Raw genomic sequence first — 24,884 nt, 5'->3', positions numbered from 1 at the left:
CAACAATCTGATTCCTCATGAAAATATTCCTCCTCCTGCAACACATTGCGGGGCGGCGCTGGCTCGCTGACGGTCAGACTCCGGGACGAATAGAAACCCCGGTGCTTCCCCGGAGCCCTCCAATCCCCGCATCCAGGGCGGGGTCTGCGGGGTCGAAACCGGAGAGAGAATCCCAAAAATGACATCTAGATTGCGGTGGAGCCGGGAGAGACTGGGACGCTGAGAAAAGGAGAAGCAGTCCGACCTGGAGCTCCTGTATTTCAGCGTGTAACATTAAAAAAAAAAAAGGCGCAGCAGAGACGACGCACCGATTTACGCACGATTCCCAGTTTGGATGTCTCAGTTTCAAAGCCGACTTCTGCTGCTTTTTTTGGAAATGTAGTTGCATGCTTGAGGCAATCTGAAAAAGGCGTTTGTTCTCAGTAGTTGATGAGAGAAGTGAGAGCCGTTGAGGCTCCGTTTCCTGTTTCCAGCGCGCCGCAGCTGGGCTGAAGAAGCCCCGCAGGGCTACCCGAACACCGGTCCTTCTTACCCGCTTCAAACCGCTGCCAGTCCGCTGCCAAAGTCGGTGGAAGAAAGAAAAATGTGCGACCTGATGCCAGCTTCCCAGCCCGCGGAGAAAATCGGCAAAATGAAAAAGTTGAGGAGAACTTTGTCTGAGAGTTTCAGGAGTATCGGTGAGTAACGGGACGCCGTTTCTCATTTCTCAAACCATTTTCCAGCCCTTTGTGCAAAATGAGAGTTGCGAAATGTCTCCAAGAACAGCAGCAGCTCAGACTGCTGCTTCCTTCTGAGGAGAGCTCTGGTCACAGTTTGGGTTTAGCAGCCATGGAAAACCACATCTGCTTGGTTCACATTTCCTTCAGCACAATGTGGAAGTCCTTTTAGTAGGCTGGCAGATTTGTACTCGCACATTCATCAACTATATACTTTTTTTTTTTCAGTTCAATTAAGTGAGGACAGGAGGCTATATTTTGCAATTGATCTGGCCAATTCTAAACCACAGGTCTCAGTTTTCCATATATATCATCATCCAGTATACAGTTACCATCATCATCATCTGATCAGTTCCAGTATGGATGTGGGTGATCTCAGCATGAATAAAAACTGATTAAAGACTGCCTCACCTTAAGTGTTCCTTTGCAGCAAACCATGATGACCACAACATTAAATGAATTAACAGCTATTTTGATCATCAGTTAATTGTTTTGAGGCTGAATTGATCATCTCCCTTTGTAGATTTATGAAGATTGTATTTTAGTAAACTGAATATTTTTGGGGTTTGGACTGTTTGTCAGAAACAACAAGATGTTTGAACACATGGATTAATCAATGAAGTAATCAACAGTTTCATTGATAAAGAAAACTGCCACTAGTTGCAGCTCTTATTTCAGAAAAGGTGCCAAAACGTAATGTTTCGTTTTTGTATGCAGAAGAATACATGATCCATAATTACTGGTATTTCGGATTGACTGCGTGTGTGCTGATCAGCTCTTTAGTTGGATTGACCTTCATTCTCTGTTGCTTTGGACTTTCATGAAGTAGCTGATGCAGGAATAAATTTATAAACAAAAGAACAGATATTCTATCTGTTTTTAATTTTGACTATGAAGAGCTCCCGTCCATATGTCTCCTAAAATATTTGAATATGGTGTATTTTGTTTGTAGTCACATAAAACAAAGTAATGAAAAGAATGATCCGGCTCGGGGTAAATGAACCATCTATACAAATCACCTCGCACACATCGATGACAACTCTATCGCATCTCTGTGGTTTCTTGTTGCTTATCAGCTGATATGTAAATGGATACATGTGTGGTATCATGTTTATATCGTCAACAAATATTATCTTTAACTGCGTGTTGCACAGGCTGGTCTTGATTTTAGTGCATACGGGCAAATAAATACCCTCATCAATCATACGGAAGATCAACTGTTTTAAAGTAAAGCATGTGGAAGCAGAGATATATACTTATTGTAGAAACAGAAGCAATAATATCAGTAAGCGCTGCTCGAGACAGCAGCGTATGGTATGACTAATATTCAGTTTTTACTTTAAAAACATGACAAACATTTTTAATAAGGAGCCGTAAAATGTAGTTGTGAGCTTATACATTCAGTCATTTTTAATAAGGATACTGTGTACTACATGGGACATCTTGTTGCTTATCAGTTCAAATTTTGACTGATTCTGATACATCTGTGTTGAGGCTCCGTTTCCGTATAAGTATTGCTGCAACAAATGATTAATATCGAGTTGTCTGTCAATATTCTTTCCATTGAAAGATTCAATGTGTAAAACACACAGAAATAATACCACACATAGTATAAAATGATGATGATAACAATAGTAATATAACTAATGATTATCATTGTCATTGTTGAAATTGATTCCCATTTCAATAAAAATAAATCTTTCTCTTTCCCTGAGTCCAAGTTGACTGACAGAGTTCTTGTTTTTTCTGACCAACAGTTCAGAAGTGAAACTCCCACAGAGGAGCAGCATGTTTTCACATCAACAACCCAGTGAAATTAGAAAAATGATGTAAACTGTGAACGAATAATGGAAACTGTTGGTGGTGAAGTTCAGTTCAGTTTATTGTCCCACTAGAATAAATATTTTTTGCAGCACAAAAACATGAAACATGCCCACAATGAGAACACGACAAGACTGTTAAAGACATGAGGAGTTGGTACACTCAGTGTACACTCCTCAAAATGCAATTCTGTCACCTGACTTCTCAATTAATCACACGATCTTTTCAGCTCTTTATATTTGACAGTAATATTATTAATGCTAGTAAATGAGTCGGCCTCTCACTCATTAATGTTACGGAAGATAAGAGGTTTTGTGCAACGCGATACGTGCAAACTAGAGTTCAGTGTTCAGTGTGCAGGATCTAACGGTAAAAATGTTATATTCATAATCATGTTTCAATTTGTGTTTAAACACTTCAAACTATGAATTGTTGTGTTGCCGCTACCTCACAATGAACTGTTTGTATTTTATATCTGCCGTGATGCACCAACATGTTTCTACAGTGGCCCTGAATGGACAAACCAAACACTGACTCTAGACGGGGCCTTTTACCTTTTTCGCGAGCTTGGCTGTAGGTTTCGGCAATCTGATGAAAACAATCATCTGTCGGCAATTGGCTGAGTTTATTGCTGGTCGTATTATTTATTTATTTATTTATTTTCTCTGCTAATAAAATGGTCTGCTTCCTCGAGAATTCCATTTGCTAAATAGTTAACCTGTTGGTGCAATTCAATGAGTGCGTGTGCGAATAGAACCGGCAGAGTTGGACCACATTATACATGTTGATGCTGTTTTGGTCGTTGCTCAGAGCTCAATTAAGCCGTTCTGAAATCGCAACGTATGCTCGGTTAGTGGGCAAAATATTATAAGTGAAAAAAACGCGTATTATTGTTATCGTTTGGATTATGAAATTTGAGCTGATAAATACGCCCATTAATGCCGTGGAAGGATTAGTGAAAGGACCTACTGGGAACAGGCCCAGGAGCCTGTGGGGCCGCAGCCTCTGTCTGAAGTGACGGTTAACATTTCTTGATAGAAAGCCAATCAAACGACCACAAAGAGATGCTGGACAACAGCAAAGAGCTGCTAAATGACTACAAAGAGTTGGACACCACTCACAAGGCAACCAAGTACAAAGACTCCAACCAACCTGAAAGAGACACAAAGCAACAAAATGAACACAAATAGACGCAAAACAACTGCAGATATGAACACAATGACTGCAAGGCGACAATAAAGGACGCCTCGACAGAATAGACAAATGCATAGAAATGCAAATCAGTCATAAAGAGAAATGCAAACTACTACAAAGACACGAGACATCGAGCAAGACAAGCAATCTGATGGGGGAAAAAAGAAAAATGAACTTCAAGAGACCCAAAATTATGCTGAATGACAACAAAGAAAAGACTCAAAACGACCGCAGAAAGACACAAAAAGGCCTGAACAAGATGGAAAATTCCGTTGAGTTTATTTATTTTTTATTTTTTTGCCTCTTCCAGTCGGGGCGTCTCGCTTCAGGTGGGAGGGCCTTTTACAAGTCTGTGCCCAGGGGCTCGTTGTCTTATAATCCGTCCGTGGATAATGCGGAGCATGCTGCAGACGAGGGACACGACTTGAAAGGCGCTTCAGAGTGCTGATTTTTGCCGTCTCGGCTCGCCTCTGCTCCCCGTGCCGGTTTACAGGAGGACGAGGTCGAGCTCCTCACACACAGAGCGAAGAGAAGACGGGTGAAATGGACTCGGGGACACAGTTTACTCTGGCTGATGATGATGAAGCCTACAGTACATGCGACAGATTTGTCACCAAGAGAGACAATAGAATCGTCCCTTCAGGATTTTGCAGATTTCCTTTGTGATTGTTGCAAAGAAAAATATTTGATTTTGTGTCCGATTTTCTCAAAGATTGCCGTGTCATTTGTGGAGTTTTAAGAGAGTTTTTTTTTCAGTAAAGTCGAGGAAAATATATGTTTTTATTTTTTTTAACCACTACCTGATAAAGAATAATATGTAATCACTTCCTTTGATGATAATCATACTGCACATCACAGACATATTCTAGTTATAATCTTTTTTTGAATTTATTTTTGGAACTTAGTCCAGTCTATTTTAGCTTGAAGTGTGTATAAAACTAATACAACTTATGCATTCCTCATTTTAATGAGAAGACCACATCGAGCATGGAGTTTTTTGCTAATAGAGGAGAGATGGCAGAACCTTGATTGTAGCCTAAACAACAAGTAATATTTACAAGTAATACTAATAATACAAGTAATAAGTTCTACATGTTAATATAGCGAGTTTTGTTTGGAAAGGCTACTTTGTGCCGTAATACAGATTTATCTCTCTCTTTCTTTTTGCAAAATTGCAAGGTCACCCAAATATGGTTGAGATTGCCTTCATTTGCGTAAATGAATGCGATCGCAAGACGGCGAAGTCCTGAATGCTTTGGGAGGAGCAGTTAATCAAAAACCTCAGGAGAGTTGGGCAACTTTCAAAGATGTCTTCGATCGCTCCCCTCATAATCAACTCGCGGTCCCCGCTTCACCCGCAACACTGACATGTTTGACACTTCACGCCCACATATACGGTGCGTTGTGCTCATTGTTAACCAGCTGAGTGAGGATAATGAATGCTAACTACAGTACTGGTTATCCTAAACAGCTATGTATCTGAAAATGTGTTGCAGCCAACCCCCTCCTCCTCTCTACCAACACTGAGTCTCCTTATATCAGGGCGGAAGAGGAAGGGGGGGGGTGGATAAGAGGAGGAGGAGTAAGAAGAAGAAGAGGAGGAGGAAGAGGAGAGGATGATGACACGGAGCTGTTAGACACTTTAACGTTAAAGTCTGCATCCTTTTCCAAACACTGGAGCTCAGCAGCTGAAGCTTCTATTTTATGTTGCCTGTAGCACAAGCTCGGGAATGACGACATCAGGTCTGCGTTCGTACGCAAAAAAACCCGATTACAAATTATTATTAAATACAAATTTAGAAGAGTTGAATGTATTCTTTATTGTAGCGATGGTGAAAGTTCTCTGCATGTTGGTGTTAAATAAACTTATCGGTTTGTATTGACCACGAAAATCCATCAAATTTCATGTCGACTAATAATGCTGCGAAAGTAACCTCATCTCTGACTCACCAAAAATCAGCCCGCCGCACGCACACGCACACGCACACACACACGCACACACACACACACACACACACACACACACACACACACACACACACACACACACACACACACTCACACACACTGCTGGGCAGAGAGCTTCACATGGTTCAGTGGCCTTTGAAGCGGTGTGTGTGTAGAGAATGAATAGCTGGCTTTAAGGAGAGATGAGAGATGAACAGAATTGAGTTTGGGTCAATGTTGCAGCAGAAAGAAAGATTGGCATTGACTTTTCTGCTTTGCTGGCGCTCATCTCCTATCGGCCATCTTTCTACCATCTAAATCAACCCATCTGAGCATCGATTGTTTTTTCTAACTCTGCTCCACAGATGCTTTAACAAAGCACGTTCAAGAGCCAGCTGCATTGTTTACGTCCTTGAAGCCGCGTTATTCAACGGGTCCCAGTGGACGCTGCTGCATCACATGTGGAATTATGCCATCGTGCAACAAAATGCATTGTGGGTATTTTCATTTAAGAGCCTCAAACCTGCTTAATGGAGTGATGCAGGGTTTCTGAACAGCGAGCTCAGGTTTGATCCTCGTGAGACTCGGCATTAATGTTTCACAGGTTGTGTTTTCAACATGCAGATGTTCTTCTGTTTCATAGTTTTCAGAAGACGTCGGATAGCGCCACCTTTAGGTTGGTAGCAGAACATCACAGCTCCTGGTTCAGTTGCATTTGTTGATTTTTATTGTGGTGTGGTGATGCTGTCAGATGATGTTGCTGGTATTCCACCATTACAAACCACTTTTCAGCAACAGGTGCCAATAACAGACTGTATATAAAAGTGTTCGTAGCTTCCGGGTCTGAAAAACGAGGCCGATGCAGAAGTGTCTTAAACTGCAGTACCACCGAGTGCCACTAGAGGTTGGCTCCAAAAAGCCTCCGACTCCGTAGACTCCCATTCAACTTCTCTCATAAAATTCTCAGTCAACAAAATTTAGTTTAAAGTATTCTTTTTCTGGCCGTCCATCTGAAAATAATCCGTCATTAATTTGAAAATAAGCTTCAAAAAGACGTGTTTGTTTTTTTTGGTCACTTCCTGCTCCAAACCGCTCCGAACGAACAAGATGGCTCCGGCCAGATTTTGAACTCGAGGCTTCACAACTGCCGTTCACAAACCAACGGGCGACGTCACTGCTGGTTGCCACTTGGTGCCCCATGATACTGGTTGGCCACTCTGTTGGCTTCACAGTGCAAAGGTTAAAGGATATACTTTCTAACTTGCCTCAACTGAGCCTCATTAATCCCGTTTCCTTTTTTTTTTTTAAGTTTAAATTGAGTCTTCCTGCAGACTGTCCTGTGGAAGTTTGTTAATGACCTGATGACCTTGGACCTGCAGGATGAATCCTTGCACGGAAGTGAATTAAGAGATTTTTCTCCCTCATTACTGACAGTAAGGCGGCCCTGAGCAACACAATTAACCCCAGCAGCTGCTCAGTGGCAGCAGAGTGGACTTTGGTTCTACATTCAAGATGTTACTGTGTGATGAAGGCCGGAGTCGCTCTACGTCTGTTCAGACCCGTATTTGTGTTGTGTGACCAGCCGCATTCTTCTCGTTCGTTTCAATGAGCCGCTGATGTCGACAGCCGGATTGATTGAAATAGAATCTGTTCGTCAGACATCTACGAGACAGGTGACTGAGAAACAGCTGAAGGACTTTCTGTGGGTTTCTTTGAGGGTCATCTCATTTTCAAATGTTAATTCAGCGCAGTAAACATTGGGGGAACAGGTCCACATGTTTTAGCCGGAGCTGACCATCGCTTTTGCCAGTTAAAAAAATTGTTGGTGGTGCCATGATGTCGACGGTTGCTAACTGACATTAACTGTGTGATGCAGAAGCTCCACTGTACAGTTTATCTGCAGCTGCAACAACTCCAACAGGAAAATGCATCTTCCCTGTAGCTAATAAAGTCACATCTCTCATTTATCAATAATTTCAGTCTAATAGTTCTGAACAAGGAGCTTCAGCATTTGGATCAAGTAGCTTGTAAAAAATAACGTAGGCTGGATTTAGTCGTGAATGCAAGATAGTTTTCAAAGATAAGACTGCACATTTTTCGAGTGTCCTTGTATTGTGGCCAGTCCATGTCACTCCTGTGGAACAATCCAGCTCTTTAATAAGAATCTTGATGCGTCACACCTGTCGGGTGGATGGATTTTCTTCTTCTTACGAGCGCGCGTTGAAAGAAATTCATACGAACCTTTTGTGTGCTTAAAAGAAGTCTTGAGAACTTGAACTTGAACCTTTTAAAAAATGGGAGCAAATACAAAAGTGTTGCGTGTGTATTTACTCAAAATAAAGGACTTCGTTTGGGATTTGGGTCCAAATAATAGAATAGAATAGAATTTCTTTATTGACGTTTTACAACAAAATTCCCAGGCACGTCACCTTAGCGTAGCTCCCATTAAAACAAACAGGTATAACAGTATAAAAGTCTACAGAAATATGAGGTACGCAGCCTCAGACAATCACGCACATAATGCACACTCACTGCTACATTGCAGCTGTCATATTGCTTGGGAATATGATTATTTAGTGCTGAGGATGTGGCTATTGCACAGAGGAAATCTTTCACAGCACTGAGGTAGTGATTGCACAGTGCAGGTATAGTATGGATATTGTCTACGGGGAGTGTTATTTGAGTGTAAAGGCTGGGGGGGTGTTCATTCAGTGGTGGTGGTTGATGTCCTTCAGTGCAGAGTTCACAATAGTGAGAGCTTTGGGGTGAAAACCGCTCGTTAATCTTTGGGTATTTGCTTTGATGGACCTGTAGCGCTTTCTCAAGGGCAGAAGTGCACTAGCAGCTTGATTGGACGATCATTAGTCAGGTATGCAGTGTTGGAAAAACAGTACCCGACCTTCAGATTGGTGCCTGGTTTCAGTGGATGTTGTGAGTTGAGGTATTGGAGTCAAGATTGGACAGAAAATGTTGAAGTGGGCCTCCTTAGAGGGGAAGACAATGTGGAGGACAGTTAATCATTGGCCAATCTCATATATGCACATATACCTCATTATCATATTAAAAATCTTTTCTTATTTCTCTTATGTTGAATTCTCATTCAACATTTTTTTTTTCAAATTTTGCACCCAATTTTATTTATTATTTAGTTATTTTAATGACTTAATTTTTTCCCCCCACAATGATAAATTAGGCTAAAATAATAAATTCAGTTTTCAGGTACAAAACCTTCAGTGTTGTCGTAACCTTCCCTGTGATAACTGACTTTAACATCAATATCAGTGGCTTGTGAATCAACCCAGGCGACCATGTAGGGCCGTTACCAAATTTCGATAACAATGCTGCAACCACACCAACACGTTGTAATTTTGCTCTGTTTATACTGAATTAAATCTCATTAATGTTAGTGAGCGGCAGCAGTAGCCTCTCAGCCCACTCCCGTAGATAAAACCACTCGGTTTCAACTAATGTAGCTTAAATCTTAACTCGGAACTCCTCCTTTCACTCTTATCACATGAATTTCTGGCCACATAACTGCGCTGCAGCAACTTCAGGCTTCTCCGCGTGCAGCCGTCAAAGCAAGCGTCGACTGATAGCATGTGAGGCGTTTGTGGCACGGTGAGGCGTTTATGGGACATTGTTAAATTGTAGCGTCAAGTGGTAGCTTCCATGTGAAGCATTTTGGTAAACATCTGTAAATTGTAGCGTCTACTGATAACTTGCGTGCGAGGCATTTATGGGACATCAATTAATGGTAGCTACAGAAAACGCTCTGAGTTACACTCTCCCCCTCTAAAGTGCATGGAAACTAAATATTTGTACTGTAATACATGCTATTATAAAAAGTAACGATATCAGTCAAGGTATCAATACATAAATATAAATACCATTTTTGAACAAATTGTGAATGTAGGGCTCCGGGAGAAGAACATGTGTAGTCAGGGAACTTTCTCTTGATAAATAAAGATTATGTCAGCTATAAATACACCTCATCATGATTTCAGGTCTTTTTTTTTTTCTGCAGAAAAACATCAGGTGAAGTTGTGTTTGGTGGATTTATCCTCCAGCACATTCCTGATTTTAAATTAGTAATAAAAACACCTCCACCGATCTGTTCTTTGTGTCTCTGACAGGTTTGACTTCTTCATCTTTGATCAAAAGACAACTTCCAGCTATAGAAGTAGTAATGAGGTGTTGTGGGTTTTTCTTGCACACTCCACAGAGTTTTGGACCAAACAGTCTTCGTTTCCCTTTCGGTCTTATTTTAGGTCTCCCTCTCATCATTTTCTTCAGAAAGGAATTCTGTTATTTTTGTGCATTTCCCCTGCAATTAAATATAGTCTCAATTTATTTACATTGAGATACATCCCAAAATCAGAAGATTTTGATGCAGGTAGTTTTTGAAAGTAAATAACATACACATGGTTAAACCTATAAGCACATTAATCACCTTGCAATCTCAGAAAGTGGAGCTCCAGGATTTAGCCTGTTCCCAGTCTGAGACGTGTCGGTTTAAGCGGTTACAAATTTGTATTGAGCGCATTTGTTAATTTAACTTAGGTTAGTTGTAGATGCTCGTAGCTGTTGCCAATGAATATAGTGATGCTTTTGGAGATAATTTAAATATAATGATTGATAAATGTTAGCTGAATTGGTAACTTTTACTTTAGAAAACTGGCTAATGAGCTTATTCGGATGACATTTCTCTGGGACCTCAACAAGACGTAGAGCCACGATAAATTTGTTAATCCATTTAATGAATTTAAGTCATTAAGATAATTGTGATATAAATCAGAAAAATCTCACTAAATTCTTTTTTTTTTTTTCAGATTGCTCTATGAAATGTATCAAAAACTGGAAAATATGTAATAACCTGACTATATGAAATGCATTTTCTTGATATGTGTGCACTAAATCTTCTAAGTGAGCTGGAGCTGATGCTTCAGTGTCTCCCTGCAGACCAATCTGTTATATTAAGTGTGTGTTTGTGGCTGTGATGCTGCTGTCTTTGGGATATGGGCGTGAACTGACCCTCCTGAGGAAAAGGAAGCAGCAGTTTAACAGCTCAGTGGCTGACAAAGCTTCCACACACTCAATCGTACATAAATAAGTCATTTCACCAAAAGGCATCCCCTCAGAGCACACTCTCTTTTAGCCATCTGTACTGCCTTCCTCATTAGACACAATCATAATCATCATGAGGAGGTAATTAATGAGGAAAAAAAAACAGCGTTTACTGCAGCTAAACTCGCCTGAAGTTCCCTGTCCTGTGAGAGTGATTTAGAAATCAGGGCTGCAGGAACAGTCGAGTGGTGTGATGTGTTGTTCGGCATCCAGTTTTACTTTAGTGTTTAACATAAACCTTTGCTCTTTGTATGTGGCCATCTGGCTCATTTTTATTTGGCCGGTACCTTTTGCAAGATGATCTCTCTGTGTCCAGTGGCCTCAAAAGGTGTTTTTGACATTTGAGTTACAAGCGAGCTTTTTTGAAGTTCAAATGTTGGATACACATTTCATCCATAGAAAATAACACAACTCTGAATAAATAAATAGTTGACATGCGAGAAGGCAGTACCATGTAAATGTCAACAAAAAAGTGTTTACACAAGTTGTGGTGGCCCATCACAAATATGATGAACTGCACTTGTGGTTACTCTGCTGTGTGTGTGTGTGTGTGTGTGTGTGTGTGTGTGTGTGTGTGTGTGTGTGTGTGTGTGTAAACTTAAAGCTCATTGACTATAATCAATGCTAATATAAATCCCCCCAGTACTGATTCATTACAATCAAATGCAAAAATGACAAAGACAAATGAATTAATCTCAGAGATTTATGGCTATGATAAACCACTTTGGGAGTGATGGTGGTCTGACCACAGTGACTGGAGTCACAAAGAGTTTATTTACTTGAAACTGCCAAAATGAAAAATTAATAGAAAATTAAATGAATAAGTTAATAAATAATATATACCATTAACTACACCAAAAATGATATTCAAAATAAATGTGGGCATTAATTAATTGATATGATGTACTTTGGTTTTAATTCCCTAATTTATTTACCTTGCTTATTTCTGTATTTCTGTATTTATTTTTTACTCATTTCTACCTCATGCTGAGGCAGCAGCTGTCATTCAGAATGTCAGTGGGGACAGATTTGCTTTGCTTTGCAGGGAATTACTAGTTTTCAAACAATCCTGAGAAAAAACAGGAAGGGTTTGGCTCAATTAAATCGCAAGGTTGGTGGTTTGATCCCCAACTCCTCACATGCCTAAGTGTCCTTGGGCAAGACACTGAACCCCAAGTTGCTCCCGATGGCGGTGTGTGAATGTACTCCGGATGGCGGGCTCCTTGCATGGCAGCTCAGTGTCGTTAGTGGGTGAATGGAAAACAGTGTAAAAGCTCTTTGAGACCCGATACGGTGATAAAGCGCTATACAAGTGCTGACTGACCATTCACCATTTTGGGGCTTATTGTTGTCATGGACTGAAAACTGAGCACCATTGTGCGTAGCTACACAGGCAGTCTTTGGGTCCCACACTCTGGACTGTTAAGTTACTGCTATCGACCAGACTACTTGGAGAAATCCAGCTGTGTTGTGTGGATGTGTCGAGCTTACTTTGATAAACGGTGTGCGTCATATCTGTCCAGCTGTGCACCATTTGTGATATGACAGTTAAACACTCCTTTTCAAACCAAACGCTACTCATTCCTACCCCGGGCATCGGTGTGGGAGCGAGCACGTATAGTGGTGATCAGATGGCCGAGTTCATCACTGACGCCTGTTTTGTCTCTACTGAGCTTTACATATACTGGATTTAAAGATGGATGGCATTTAGTAGGCTAAATGTTTTATCTAACAATGTTAGTGAAAGTGAAAACTAATTGATGGACCTGCACTCCGATTCAGATCCACTCCAAAATGTAATGGTTTCTCCTTTGGCCCGAGCTCTACCCAAGTTTCATAAAAATTGTGCCATCAGTTTTTTTTAATAATCCTGCTGACAACCAGACAAACCACACCGAAAGCATAACCTATGTAAGTTAACCATAAAATAAGTAAATAAACAGGGGAATTAACCATGGCAAAGAAATACAGAAGCCAATTCAAACAGAAATATAAATTTATGTCACATTCTGTCAAATGATTAATATCAACATTTGTTTATAATATATATTTTTTTTGTGCAAACCTGTCTTTCCTTGATCTTAAACAGTGTGTATGTTGCCTAAATCTAAGAACAGACAGGAGTCTGAATGTAAACTGGAGTCTCTGCTGTGATAGTTGAGTGCTTTGTACACCCATCATCCACCCCAACCCCCTCCTGCTGGTTCTGATTCTGATTCAGCGCCTCAGTCATTCATTTAAAAAAAAGAAAAGAAACACTGGAACTCATTCAGTCAGTGACAATGTTACACATAAATGTGATTAGGAAACAGTTGTGTTTGTTTGAAAATATCATTTATTGTTGCTATGCTATATGACATAGCTGTGATGTCAAACATGTCTGTATGTGTTGTCAATCCCTGACCTCAGTTTGAATGCAGACACAATGTGATATTTTAAATATACCTGAATGTACGGTATATTATTTCTTGCATAAAAAAATTCTAAACTGCTTTATTTTTGTTGTTGTTGATATATATATATCTATATATTTTTTTTTAAAAACGATGATTGTAAAAATCTCAATATTTATTAAAAATGCCAAGAACAGTTTAGAGCAGTTCTGTTTTGACAAATCTCGCACTGAGACGAGTGAGTTGTTACAACAACTAATGAACTCCCCTCAGCTTCGCCTTCACTGCTTTAATGAGTGCCGGATGAATTCCTGAAAAATGTCACCTCAGTGAGGCTCTGCTGCGCTGCATCACTACACCAGCACACCTTTTTATTTCGTTCATTCTTCAAAACACGTCAATAACAGGCAGCGTCTGATTCTCTCTTCCTTTTCTTCTTCTTGCAGCTTTCAAGAAAGAGGACAGCGGCTTTGATGAGGTAGGTTGAAAACAAGTGAATTTTGGAGAGCTTGCGACATGACTGGCCCAGTTTCAGGGGTTTTACCACAGTGCTGTATTTCTCACTAAAATAAGTCTTCAAAGTGTCGTTGGTCTCGTTGGCCTGGAACATTAGGAAGGATTGTATTGCAGTGGTTTTTTTTTTTTATGTGGATCCTGCTTGTAACTCATACAGTGCGTATGGTGTGTAATGTATTCAAGTGTGGAGCTCTCATCTCAGAGTTGTCCCTCTGGGTCAGTTGCCATCACGAGCTCCTCTGGCCTGCCAAATGAGGCGCAGACCAGATCCTCTGTGTATGAGAACACTCCAGAAAGCATCCTACACCTACCTCCAACATCAGTGCCAACTGCTAAAGTTAAAATGGACAGAATCCCCATATTAATTTGTTATACATTTCTTCGTTGGGGAAAAAAAACAAACACGCGATCAAACCGTGTTTATAGCCTTCTTATTCTCTTTTGGCAAATATAGTGTTAAAATGAATGGAGCCCCCATGTTACTGCTGTTCTACATAATGCACTAGGATGCCTGATGTCATAAAAGTCTTCGTGTTTCATTCAACTGAAATGAAAGGAAAGTAAAATGTGAAGTGCAAAGGTGCCAGATGGACAGTATGTTAGAAGCAGTTCAGGAGTTTAATAACTGCATTTATGTGCTTCTATTGAAAGCCCATCCATTTCAGTGCACTCAGAGTGAGGAAGGAGAGACTGATATACTGTGGATATTGCACTGCTTTGGTTTGGTTGCAAATGTGGTCATTGCTATTAGTGCTGGGAAATGTCCACTGAACTCTGCCTCAAACTCATTTGACATTTTACGGAATCCAGCATGAAGGCTTTTACTGCAAACTAGTGGCTGTAAAGCAGCTGTTTACCTCATTAAATAACAAAGGCCATCTACATGATCTTGTTTCACCAAAACCTCCTCCGGGTTCAGTTTCCAAATGTGGAAAAGCTCCCGTTCGCTTGCACAGTTGAGCCCAGAGCGCGACCGTCTCAAACCTTCTGAAATAGTTAAATAAATGGAGCCTGAATGTGATCAGGTCGAGCCTGGCGGTTCAGATAGTAAATTACAAACTCTGGTGTTCAGAAATTTACAAATGTGAAACACATCATAGGCTGTACGGTGCATTAAAATGAGGCTCGATTGTGTACGGATGTCTCATTGTGCTCAATAATTTGCAGCTTTGACTCCTCTCTCCTCACATTTCTGTTCATGTGTTTATTTACATCCACTTCAGTTAAATAATGCTGCATTCAGGGGAAAATATGTTTGGAGACTTTCCTCATACACAAATGTACGTACAGTTGTTGCTGTTCAGCTCTGCTTTGGGCCCCGACTGCTAGTGTTAAAGATTCCCGGCTCTTTAGCTGCTAACTGTTCCACCACATTCACTAGTTGGTTGCCAACATGTTCTGCTCTTTGGTGCTGGGCAGGTAGTGCACAGTGGGCTGAGGTGTGAGTACGAGAGGTTACCGACTTTAACATCCATTGTGTGGCTGCAAGTGCTGCCATCACACATAGTCTAATTGGTCATACAAATACTGGATTAGTGCAGCTTTCTGGTCAAAGCAGGCTAAAGGTAGAATAGTTATGTAGATATTAGGGTAAATTATTTTTATTTTTTTACTTTAGCTTTCAAACCTGACTGTCCATCTGGAATCACAATATTATAGATGATAGATAAGATATACAATCCAGAAAATCTATTAACTGTCTGACTTTTTCTAACCTAGCATGAAGCATCTTGACACATAAAGATGCGTCATCACAGTTATGCAAAAGTCATATCCAAATCTGGTGGTTGATAAATTTGTATTGGGTCTTGGTATATATTGTTGTATTGCCTGATCATAGCGATTTCAGTTTTTAAATACACTACAGTGATTCAGATTAATTGTATTGTCCCAGCAGCACTAGCTTGTTGTTATTTTGCAGGTCTGTGTAACACATTGATTTCTTTTACAGTGTCCCTCAGCTTGCTGTTGTCGGCAGTTGGTTAATGAGACAGTCAATAGGTCTTAGAAAACCAGTGTTACATTTTCACTGACGAGGAAACCCTACTCAGTGGCTCTTCCGAGTTAAAGTCACAGTAACTGTTGAGCACCGCTGCACCTGCTGCAGACGTTTACCTAAATATGTCCTTGTTGTTCACCAAGCAGGTGGCTTCTACAGTATATTTTGGAAAATGTCCAGTCTATTATCTGCAGTGGCATCGTGAAAGGAATACGTAATAAGACGGATGGATGCTTTTCTAATGCAGCAGGCATGTTGGTGTTAATATGATGAGTGATGCAACCCTGGAAATTACAAAGGTTTTCTACTTGTGCACCAGGTGAAAAGACGCCATCTTTCAGTCCAGTATCCAGTTCTCCTTAATAAATCCCTGGTTTGGACAGTCAATAAGGAAAACAACATGTAAAAGATGTGTCGTACATTTGAACTTCTTAGCCAGGTAAATTACAGTTTGAATATGTGATTTAATAGTATGATGACGGTATCCAATTCTCCTGAAACAACACCAGATCTATTGGAATCTGTATGCAACTAACAAATATTTGTATTATTGAATAATCTGCTGATTATTTTGTCCATTATTTCATTTGTTGTTTAGGTTATAAAATGGTAGAAAAGGACCAAAAAAAAACAAACAAACAAAAAAAAAAGCTGCAAATTGTCCAATGGGAAAAGCTAAAACCCACTTTTAATTTCCCCTTGGGAATATTTGAATCTTTTAATTATAATTGATAAATACCTGAATTTTGCCAGAACTAATCAATTGTTTTGCCTTAATTACAATTTTAATCAGGGCTTTGTAATTAGGTTCAGTATTTGATACATAAAACTGACTGAATTGTGTTTGAATCATCAACACGCTGGGTGCATTCTTACTTATTTTTTGATCAGATATTTCCTAACCTACAAAAGAATATTTTCCAAATTGATGTTGTATTTGGCCAAAGTCAGACAGATAGTAGCTTTTTGAGCCACTATATCTCCAGTAAGATTCCTTAAATGTTGTTGTTAAAGATTTGTGACTAGTAAGAAACCTCTGTATGTAATGGTGACTTTGTTTCTAGATGACCTCAAACATATATTTGGTTATTATCCACTGATGATTTATCCCAGACAATTTATTGGTCTGGAAGCAGTTTCACATATTTTGTTCAAACATCTTTGACTTCCTTAAACAAGGTATCAAAAAAACCAACATCATTTTGGTATCTGCACTGAAATCCAGGTATTGCACTTGTACTGGTATCAGAATTGGCACAAAACTATACTCAGCCTTTGTATAAGGTGCATAGCAGAGACCCATTACAATGTAAAAAAAAAAAAAAATCTGTTAAACAAGGTTGGGCACTTTGCAAAGCTGAGCTTCTATTTGTGTCGTAGAAACCCAAATAGAAGAAGTGTCACCAGCTTATGGAAAAGTTAAACAAAAAGTGCACATGTCAGTTAGAAGAGCAGAATGTGCCTAAAGCTTTGGGATTTCCCATTTCTGAGATATTATCCAAGAAAAAAACAATGTTAATAGAAATGGAAACCCTGAAATCCAGTCACCTGTAAGAGATCTGAATGAATTTCCTTTTTTTGTCTATCGTCTGTGAGACCCATTTCATCTGGTCTCATCTTGCTCACGTTCGTGATCAACATGATTCCTGATGGGGAACAAGGAATGCTGCTCTGTAGGACGTTCCCATCACATCCCCCAAACCGCTTTATTTTTGTTGGCAAAGTGACACGAGAGCTCAGATATCACGGACGTCACATCTCTCTGGCTGCACGGCGGTTTGTCAAGTTTCCTGGGATTATTTGGATAAGTAGATATAGTCCTTGTTCTTGTTCTGGACTTTTATAGTGAAGCAGACCATTCCTAGAAGTTGGTGTCATGGGAATTAGTTGGGCCATTGGCTATAAATGGGCCTTGCTGCTGAAGAAGAATGTGAAGAATCTGAGAAGGGAAAATAACTCCTTCCTGTCCTGCAACATGATGTTTGAAACTGAATGATGTCCCACAGCTACAGTATGTGAACATATGGGAGTCTGGCTGGTGTGATATAAAAACATGAATAAGTTCTATGAGAGACAGACTGAGACTGAGGTCTGGTTTACACTGGTGTCTGCCGAAAAGATCATTTATCAAACTGTGTCTGTTTAAACCATCAAGACTGCTACAGTCAGCCTCCATTTAATCGGTGGGACAGGCAGAGGGTCAGACTGCTGCTTCTATTTTCATCGGTTTGAGTGACATCACAAGTCCTCCTTCTTGAAGACAATAGAGGCCTTTTTCTTATTTAAATTTTTATTTGGAACAGAACTGAAACATTATCTTGAAAAACATGTACATGATGTTCCCATTTTAACAAGGGTGAAAAGGGAAAAGAATGAAGTAAAATAACTGAAAAGTACATGCTGTGTAAATAATACGTGAGAAGAAATGTTAAATATTAGAGAGAAAATATGAACTTTGAACAGAGGAGTAGCTAAATTAACCATTTTGGATTGTAAAATTGGTTCTAAATGAGGATGCAGAATCAATAAGATTTCCAACAGCTTTCAAATTTCTCTTGTTCAAGTCTTACAATATAAGTGAGTATCTCTCTCACATTAACCGAAACCTCAACTGGGGGAATTTCAGTTCTCATGCACTTTCTTGTGAGAGCTTTCTTACTGGAGAGGTTTTTTTTTTTTCTATCAGGCACCCCCATTAGGCCTGAGCCATATGCCCAATAAATGAATAATTCTTTTAGTCTGACGGATGGTTCATGTTTCAAGAACACTTTTCTTTACTCTGCACTGTTGTGCAAGACCAGTAAAGGAAAAGAACCACCAGCAAGGCTGTCATCCTTCAACATGCAAAACTATTTCTATCGCTGGGTGGTTCATCCTTGGGACTAATTATTTTCACCATAAAGCCAGGCTTTTTCCATTGTGTAAGTATGATGATTGTGTCGTTTCTGGAAGGGGAAGCCGGCCGGGCTGTTAGCTGCTCCTTAGCTGATTTTTTTTTTTTTTTTTTGGTGCTGGGTCAGGACGTAGTGTCCGAATCTTCAAGAGAGTGTCACTGCTGCTTTAATCTCAGATGCTGGAACATATTTGTTTTGCTGTAAGTTTTAGTTTGAACTAAACTGTTCCATTGTACTCCATGTGATGTTCTGCCTGAGTCATGTCGGTGTGTTTGATTGGGAAAGCTCACGTGTGCTTTTGTCTCCAAGGAAACAGCGACATCTTACATCACCGTCCAGAAACTCTGGCACTGCTTGGCACTGCTTTTTTTGTATTCGAGACGAAGCATCGTGCAAAAACAAAGATTCAAATGAATTCGATATATCACCCAGGCTGAAACTGTGTCATCAGGACAGCATTGTTCCTCAGATGCTTCCTAAATACATATTACAAAAATAATACATCATTATTTACTGCATAGACTGTGGCAAGACAGCATCCCAGAGGTCAAGTCATAATATCTTAACCACCATAAGTCATAAACTCTGCTTCGTCTATGTTAGCAGATGAAACATGAGACAAACAAAAAAAGAAAAGTAAGTGCACCTCAAATATTTGTTTTCCCAAATATGCTTTCTGTCATTTTGAATACGTCTTATCACCTATGTTTGATCATGTGTTATTTTTTCTTGCGTGTTTATTTTTGGTTCATAATTTGATGCTATAAAACAGGGTGTATGTTGTCATGAGTGACTGCTCAGCTTTGCTGTTCTTCTGCAGTAAAACTGTGCTATTGATATTCTGAGGGATGGTGGGGGATCGGGGGGGGGGGGGGGGGGGATGCTGAGCTGCTTCTGTCTTTGTTTTCAATAGAGCTGCAATAATCAGTCCTTCCAGGATTTCACAGTTTATTTATGTTGCATTCAAAAATGTTAGATTTTTATGTGATTTTGTATTTTTATGTTTATTTATTCATTTAAATTGCAGTAAATTACCAGAATTTGCAAAAATTGCAAGTTGAGCAACTGTTCCTCAGGTGCTGCAGCTGTGCCCACTGCTCTGTGTGTGTGTGTGTGTGTGTGTGTGTGTGTGTGTGTGTGTGTGTGTGTGTGTGTGTGTGTGTTCACTGCTCACAGATGGGATAAATGCAGAGGTCAGATTGCTACGTGTTCCTGTGTGTAACATATTGGGGGAAAAAAAAGAAAAAGTTAAATAATAATAAAAAAAAAAAAAAAAAAAAAAAAAAAAAAAATTCAGATACATATGAACACAATATCTTATTTAAGGGGATTTATTTCGTAGAATAAGTGCTGTTGGGCTTAAAAATATCCGACTGCGGAGAGAAATCTCTGCTCCCATGTGAGTTGTTACGAATGAATGAAAGTTTTGAGAACCTGCTGAGTCATCTTATCCTCCTGGAAACAGATTGTGAATCCTGACTGGCTTAAATGTTAATCTTCAGTAAAAAAAAAAAAAAAAAAGTGCTGCACTCAACAGAACGATGCCCTGGAAGGCTTTGATTATTGAAGATGGTCTTTCTTAACATCTCTTTTGTGTTGTGTTGTGTGAATTTATTGTCCTGAACTAATTTGCTGTCAGATAAATCATCTATAACATTCAGCTTTACCAAACTGTCAGGTTTTCTTCGAGGTTTTTGATTAGTCGAACGTCCTCATTGTTACAGAAGTAATGATTTCCTCATTAGCCATCTCTGAATTTTTTGTTCTCTTTCATTTGTCTTTGTCGCTCTCTATTTTGTCTTTGTCACTCGAACTTCATTATGTATTCTCAGTCCAGTTGGAGCTTCATAATTTCATTTGTTTGGTGTCGGGATCAGAAATGAATGCGTTTCTTAATTACTGGAGGTCCTCGGAGAATCCATTAAAAGTAAAACGCCATTATTAGTGTCAGGGAGCGTAAATCACTGGGAATTGTGTGGGATATTTTAGAGAAAGAGTCCATGTAATGACTCTTGCTGCTCTCGTCTGCGTTTGTCACGGTGTGAGCCTGAATTCTAATGTTCCATCTGCACTCTGAGTAGGATTAAAGAAGACCCAAACCAATTCAACCCTGCTCCTTTTGCATGTCTGACATCCTTGAATTAGCATTTTCAGGACAGCGAAATGTCTCTTAACAGACCGTTGGTAAACCAACAATTGCTTTCTTTTGACTGAGATGACAACTCAAACCTTTTAATCTCAAAGTCCCACTTCACCAGTGAATTGCTGTGTCACCAGCATACGACTCGTAAGTGGAGAATGTTTTGTTTCACGCCACTCGGGTGATTTTATCCGTGTGTTTCGGGGCATTAACCCGTTGGATGACCTTTGACCTGTGACTGAGACGGCGCTTTCTAACCCTGGCCAGTATGTTTCGTTCCAGAAGGCGTGTTGACAATCGTGACATTTCATTGTGTCCTGCGCAGATTTTCTTTTTGATCATCATCAGATAAAACACCCGGACCAGAGGACAGATTGTTAATGTTGGCAGAAGTGGAAATTATAATGACCTCGTATTTGGCGTCGCTTAACCCACCTGGTTGCGCGCCTGACGTGTTGGACAGCGACTTTCTACCCCTCTTGAAACGCTAAATCCCACAGAACACCTCGTCCGGCTCATTGCTTCATTGCAGTTGGCTTTCTGAGGCATTTCGTGGGTCTCTGTTGCCGATTTCCAGATTATGATACAAAATTGATGTGCGCCTTCTGCTCAGAGACACACAGAGGGACTCGAGACGTGTCCGACTGTCGGCGACCAGCGGCTGAGCTGTCTGTGGGAGAGCAGGACACTGAAAGAAGGACTGAAAGTCGCAGAGCGAGGACTTCGCTGTTTGGGCAGTCTGTGTGGAGACTAACGGCTAATAGAGTAAATTCAATGTACAGGATGCATTCAGAAACGCCGCCAGTCTTTCTGCTTTCCAAAGCTATACTGATAATGCTTAGCGGACTGCATATGCAGAGCGTTCCATCTCGTTTGCAATACTCGTCTAAGATTAAGGTCACCTGATCGTCTGTTGGCTGAAGCATTTCCCAGGAGAACATCAGCATGCACCGAAAGCAAAACAGCAGAGGCGGAGTCTCTTCTGATTGATGTTTCTTCTGCTTGAGGTTCAATTGCTGCTCGCTGATTTTTGGCAGCGTGGAAGAGTCCAATCAATGCGGGGCGTTGATCGCAGTCCCTGAAACGACGGCGGGGAGGATGTTGATTAAAGAGTTCTCTTCTCGTCCTTCCGAAGATTCACTGGCTTTTATATCCCGCGTGCTCGCGGATGGAAAGCTCGACGTGAATTCAATGAAGTGTTGAGTCAGAAAGAACCCGAGGTGACTGAGGAGGAGGGAGGAGAAGCACTCGGACCGATCGGCCCCATGAATAAGTGGAGATAAAAGACGGAGATGAAAGCGTGAGATGGGATGAGACAGTTCGACCTGCAGCGTGGAGCTCGTCGTGCTGTTGATTACAGTCTCTCTCTGAACACTGTGTGTTGCTCGGGGCTCGGATCAGTGAACCTTGATGTTGAATGGTACCTTTCCATGTCATCCAGTCTGTAGTTGACGGTCAGCCCCTCCCCCCCCCCACCCCACATCATCAGACCCCCCTCGCCGGTCGGTCAGCTGCATCTTCCAGAGAAGAGCGAGTCGGACGTAAGCGATAGGGAGGAATAATAATATATACGTGTCATCGATGTCAACCGATAAAGGCTGAACATAAAATATCGGCATCGGCCCAAAACGAACATTTCTGCAGATAAAGAGAAGCTGATAAAGTGAGGTCTTAATTATGCCTGAACGTTTGATGCTTGATGGAATATGCTCGTGTGAGGGCACCACACTGTCATCATGTCTCTCGCGTCGAGCGTGAAAGAAGGTGCAACAATATGTCAGCGCCGTGGAGGTTTTTTCTTTTCTTAAGGTGTCTGAAAAGATGCTATTTGCAATGATTGTCTCGTGAAGAGCATCATTATCATCCAAGCCTGTTAAAGTCAGATGAATCTCAGTTTTGTTCAACAGAAAATGGTACAAATGGTATAAAAATAAATATGGCACATAATCTAAATTGAAGTAGCTTTCTTTTTTGAATGTATACGTTTTGAAAAGCGTCATATTTAATGTCGGTGTATGTATTCAGCATCGGGTCATTACAATGAGAGGAGGCACATTTATATGTTATTTCTACTACAGAAGAGGAAGTTAAATGAAAAAAAGATATAACCATTAAATATGCATGAAAGTCAGCCAGTAGGATTCATCCTCTGCACACCAGGAACGTCCGTCTCAAAGTTTATTGCACTCCGTCCGAACCAACAGACATCGCAGCCACGACCAAAATTAAAATAAGATAATGCTCAGCTGAACTGGGGAGACCACCATGTCAACATGGTGGCACTAATATTTGCATAACAGGAGTGGATGGAAACACCATTTATTCACACTTTCTTTATCCGGTTTTCTCAAACTTTGGTTAAAAGTTGTTACATTTGGATGGAAACCGTCAGCTGTTAAAGCTCGGTGTTAGCATGTAGCTCAAAGCCCCACCTTGTCCAAGCACAGCCTCACAGTGATTCCAGAAGCAGGGCTGTCTTCGTGTTGTCACACAGCGACCCTGAGAAACTGTTTGTGGGGATTTTGATAACCATGTGTGTAAATGTTGTGCTGCAATGATCAGCAGTTGAATTCTGGGTTTCAGAGAATAGTTTTCATCTCTGAGACTTTCTGCTGTTTCACACCTGATAACAAACACTGACTAATGTGGATTGTTGCGCACCATCACATTTAAAGATAACAACTGTTAAAATATCCTCCATCATAAAGTCAAGAAAATAAAAAAGCATTTATTCAATGAAAGCAGCTGACTCAGGAGCACCTTCCTAACTGAAGTCCTTGCGACTGTGTTGTGCAGCACCAGAAATATCACACTTCTGAAGGACCGGCGTCCTCCGCACAGTCTGTATCTGCAGACACAATACAGATCAAATCGCTATTGTCAGACATTCATTGTCACCGTGACGGTGACAATGAATGTCAGTCTCAGACACAACATTTCCAGCCGGAGGCTCGACGTCAGCATGCTAACCAGCTGTGGATCAGACCCGCCCATGTACGCTGGCGGGAGAGAGAAACACTGAATGTCTTATTCATTTCAATTATTATTATTTCACTTAATTTACATCTTTTATACTCTGAGGGAGTGTGACTGTGTGATGTCGCACTCTGACGAACCTTAAGGATCGCTTTGAGAAAAGTCTGCCATTAATCACAGCCAGAGATTCACGCATTTCCTCACGCCCTTTATTTCCATCAATTATGGTCTTAATTGAAATATTCACAGATAATTGCAAATACTGTGTGTGACGGGGGTTCAACCTCAGCCCTCAGATAACACAAAACATGGCGTAGTCGTAGGTAGAGTGATGCTGAAATGTGTTGTGCTCGTCTCCCAGAAGTGCAGATTGGTGGCAAAAATATATTTACAAGTAGAAAAAGGCATCAACAAACAACAAAGATGTTTGCAAAAAAATAAAACAAAAAAAACAAAAATTCTCAACCAAAATGTTACAAAAGTCAACGGCGTCTCAACACAGTAGCTGTTACCTTCTCTGTAACTTGGCCCACACTGAACCTCCATCCTGAGCAGCCCCCTTGAAATGTAGTAAGCCCCGCCCATCAGGCTAACTGATTATAATAATACGTACAATAAAGCAAATATCTTCCCCCAGAGGTTATCATTCGCCTGCTTACTGCACAAAGCTAAACGGAAAACAAATGTAGTTTTCCTTCACTGATACAACAGATAGCTCTCAGATAAAGCTGTCTTTTATGATAAACAATTACAATAACAACAACGGGGATCGTCACATACTGATGACGTCACAAAACCGAGCACCGCCACACGCGTATTAAACGGCTGATTGGCCTTTGCCTCGGTCTGAACGGGAAGCCCCGGGAACCGGCCGAGAGGAGAGCCGACTTACAGGAAGTGACCAGCGGCGTAAAGTTACGCTCCAACTACCACGTGTTGAGGATTTACTGGCAGGACAAAAAACGGAAGTTTCCCGGGTCCTGATGCTCAGTGACGGGGCCGCTCGGTGACGGGGGCGCCGCTCGGTGACGGGGCCGCTCGGTGACGGGGCCGCTCGGTGACGGGGCCGCTCGGTGACGGGGCCCCGCTCTGTCACACCTCATTATACAATAAATTACCTGTAGTTACTCTTGCTGGATTTGATCACTTTCACTCTCATTTCTC

The 24,884-nt window shown here is 40.7% G+C and overlaps 1 protein-coding gene across 1 annotated transcript in view; it reads left to right on the top strand.

Moving 5' to 3' along the window:
* Positions 1-195: 195 nt before the first annotated feature.
* The window catches only part of cdk14 (cyclin dependent kinase 14), a 207,006-nt gene continuing 182,317 nt past the window's right edge, over positions 196-24,884 (top strand). Inside the window, exons 1-2 of the mRNA XM_069143464.1 lie at positions 196-677; positions 13,642-13,673. Of these exons, the coding sequence (XP_068999565.1) occupies positions 584-677; positions 13,642-13,673 (126 nt within the window). The 5' untranslated portion in view covers positions 196-583. The remainder of the gene's footprint in view (positions 678-13,641; positions 13,674-24,884) is intronic.

This window comes from Embiotoca jacksoni, unplaced genomic scaffold, assembly GCF_022577435.1.
Source record: "Embiotoca jacksoni isolate LCO1_2020_lvr unplaced genomic scaffold, fEmbJac1.0.p SCAF_11, whole genome shotgun sequence".
Taxonomy (NCBI): domain Eukaryota; kingdom Metazoa; phylum Chordata; class Actinopteri; family Embiotocidae; genus Embiotoca; species Embiotoca jacksoni.
This window is presented reverse-complemented; position numbering and strand designations above follow the sequence as displayed.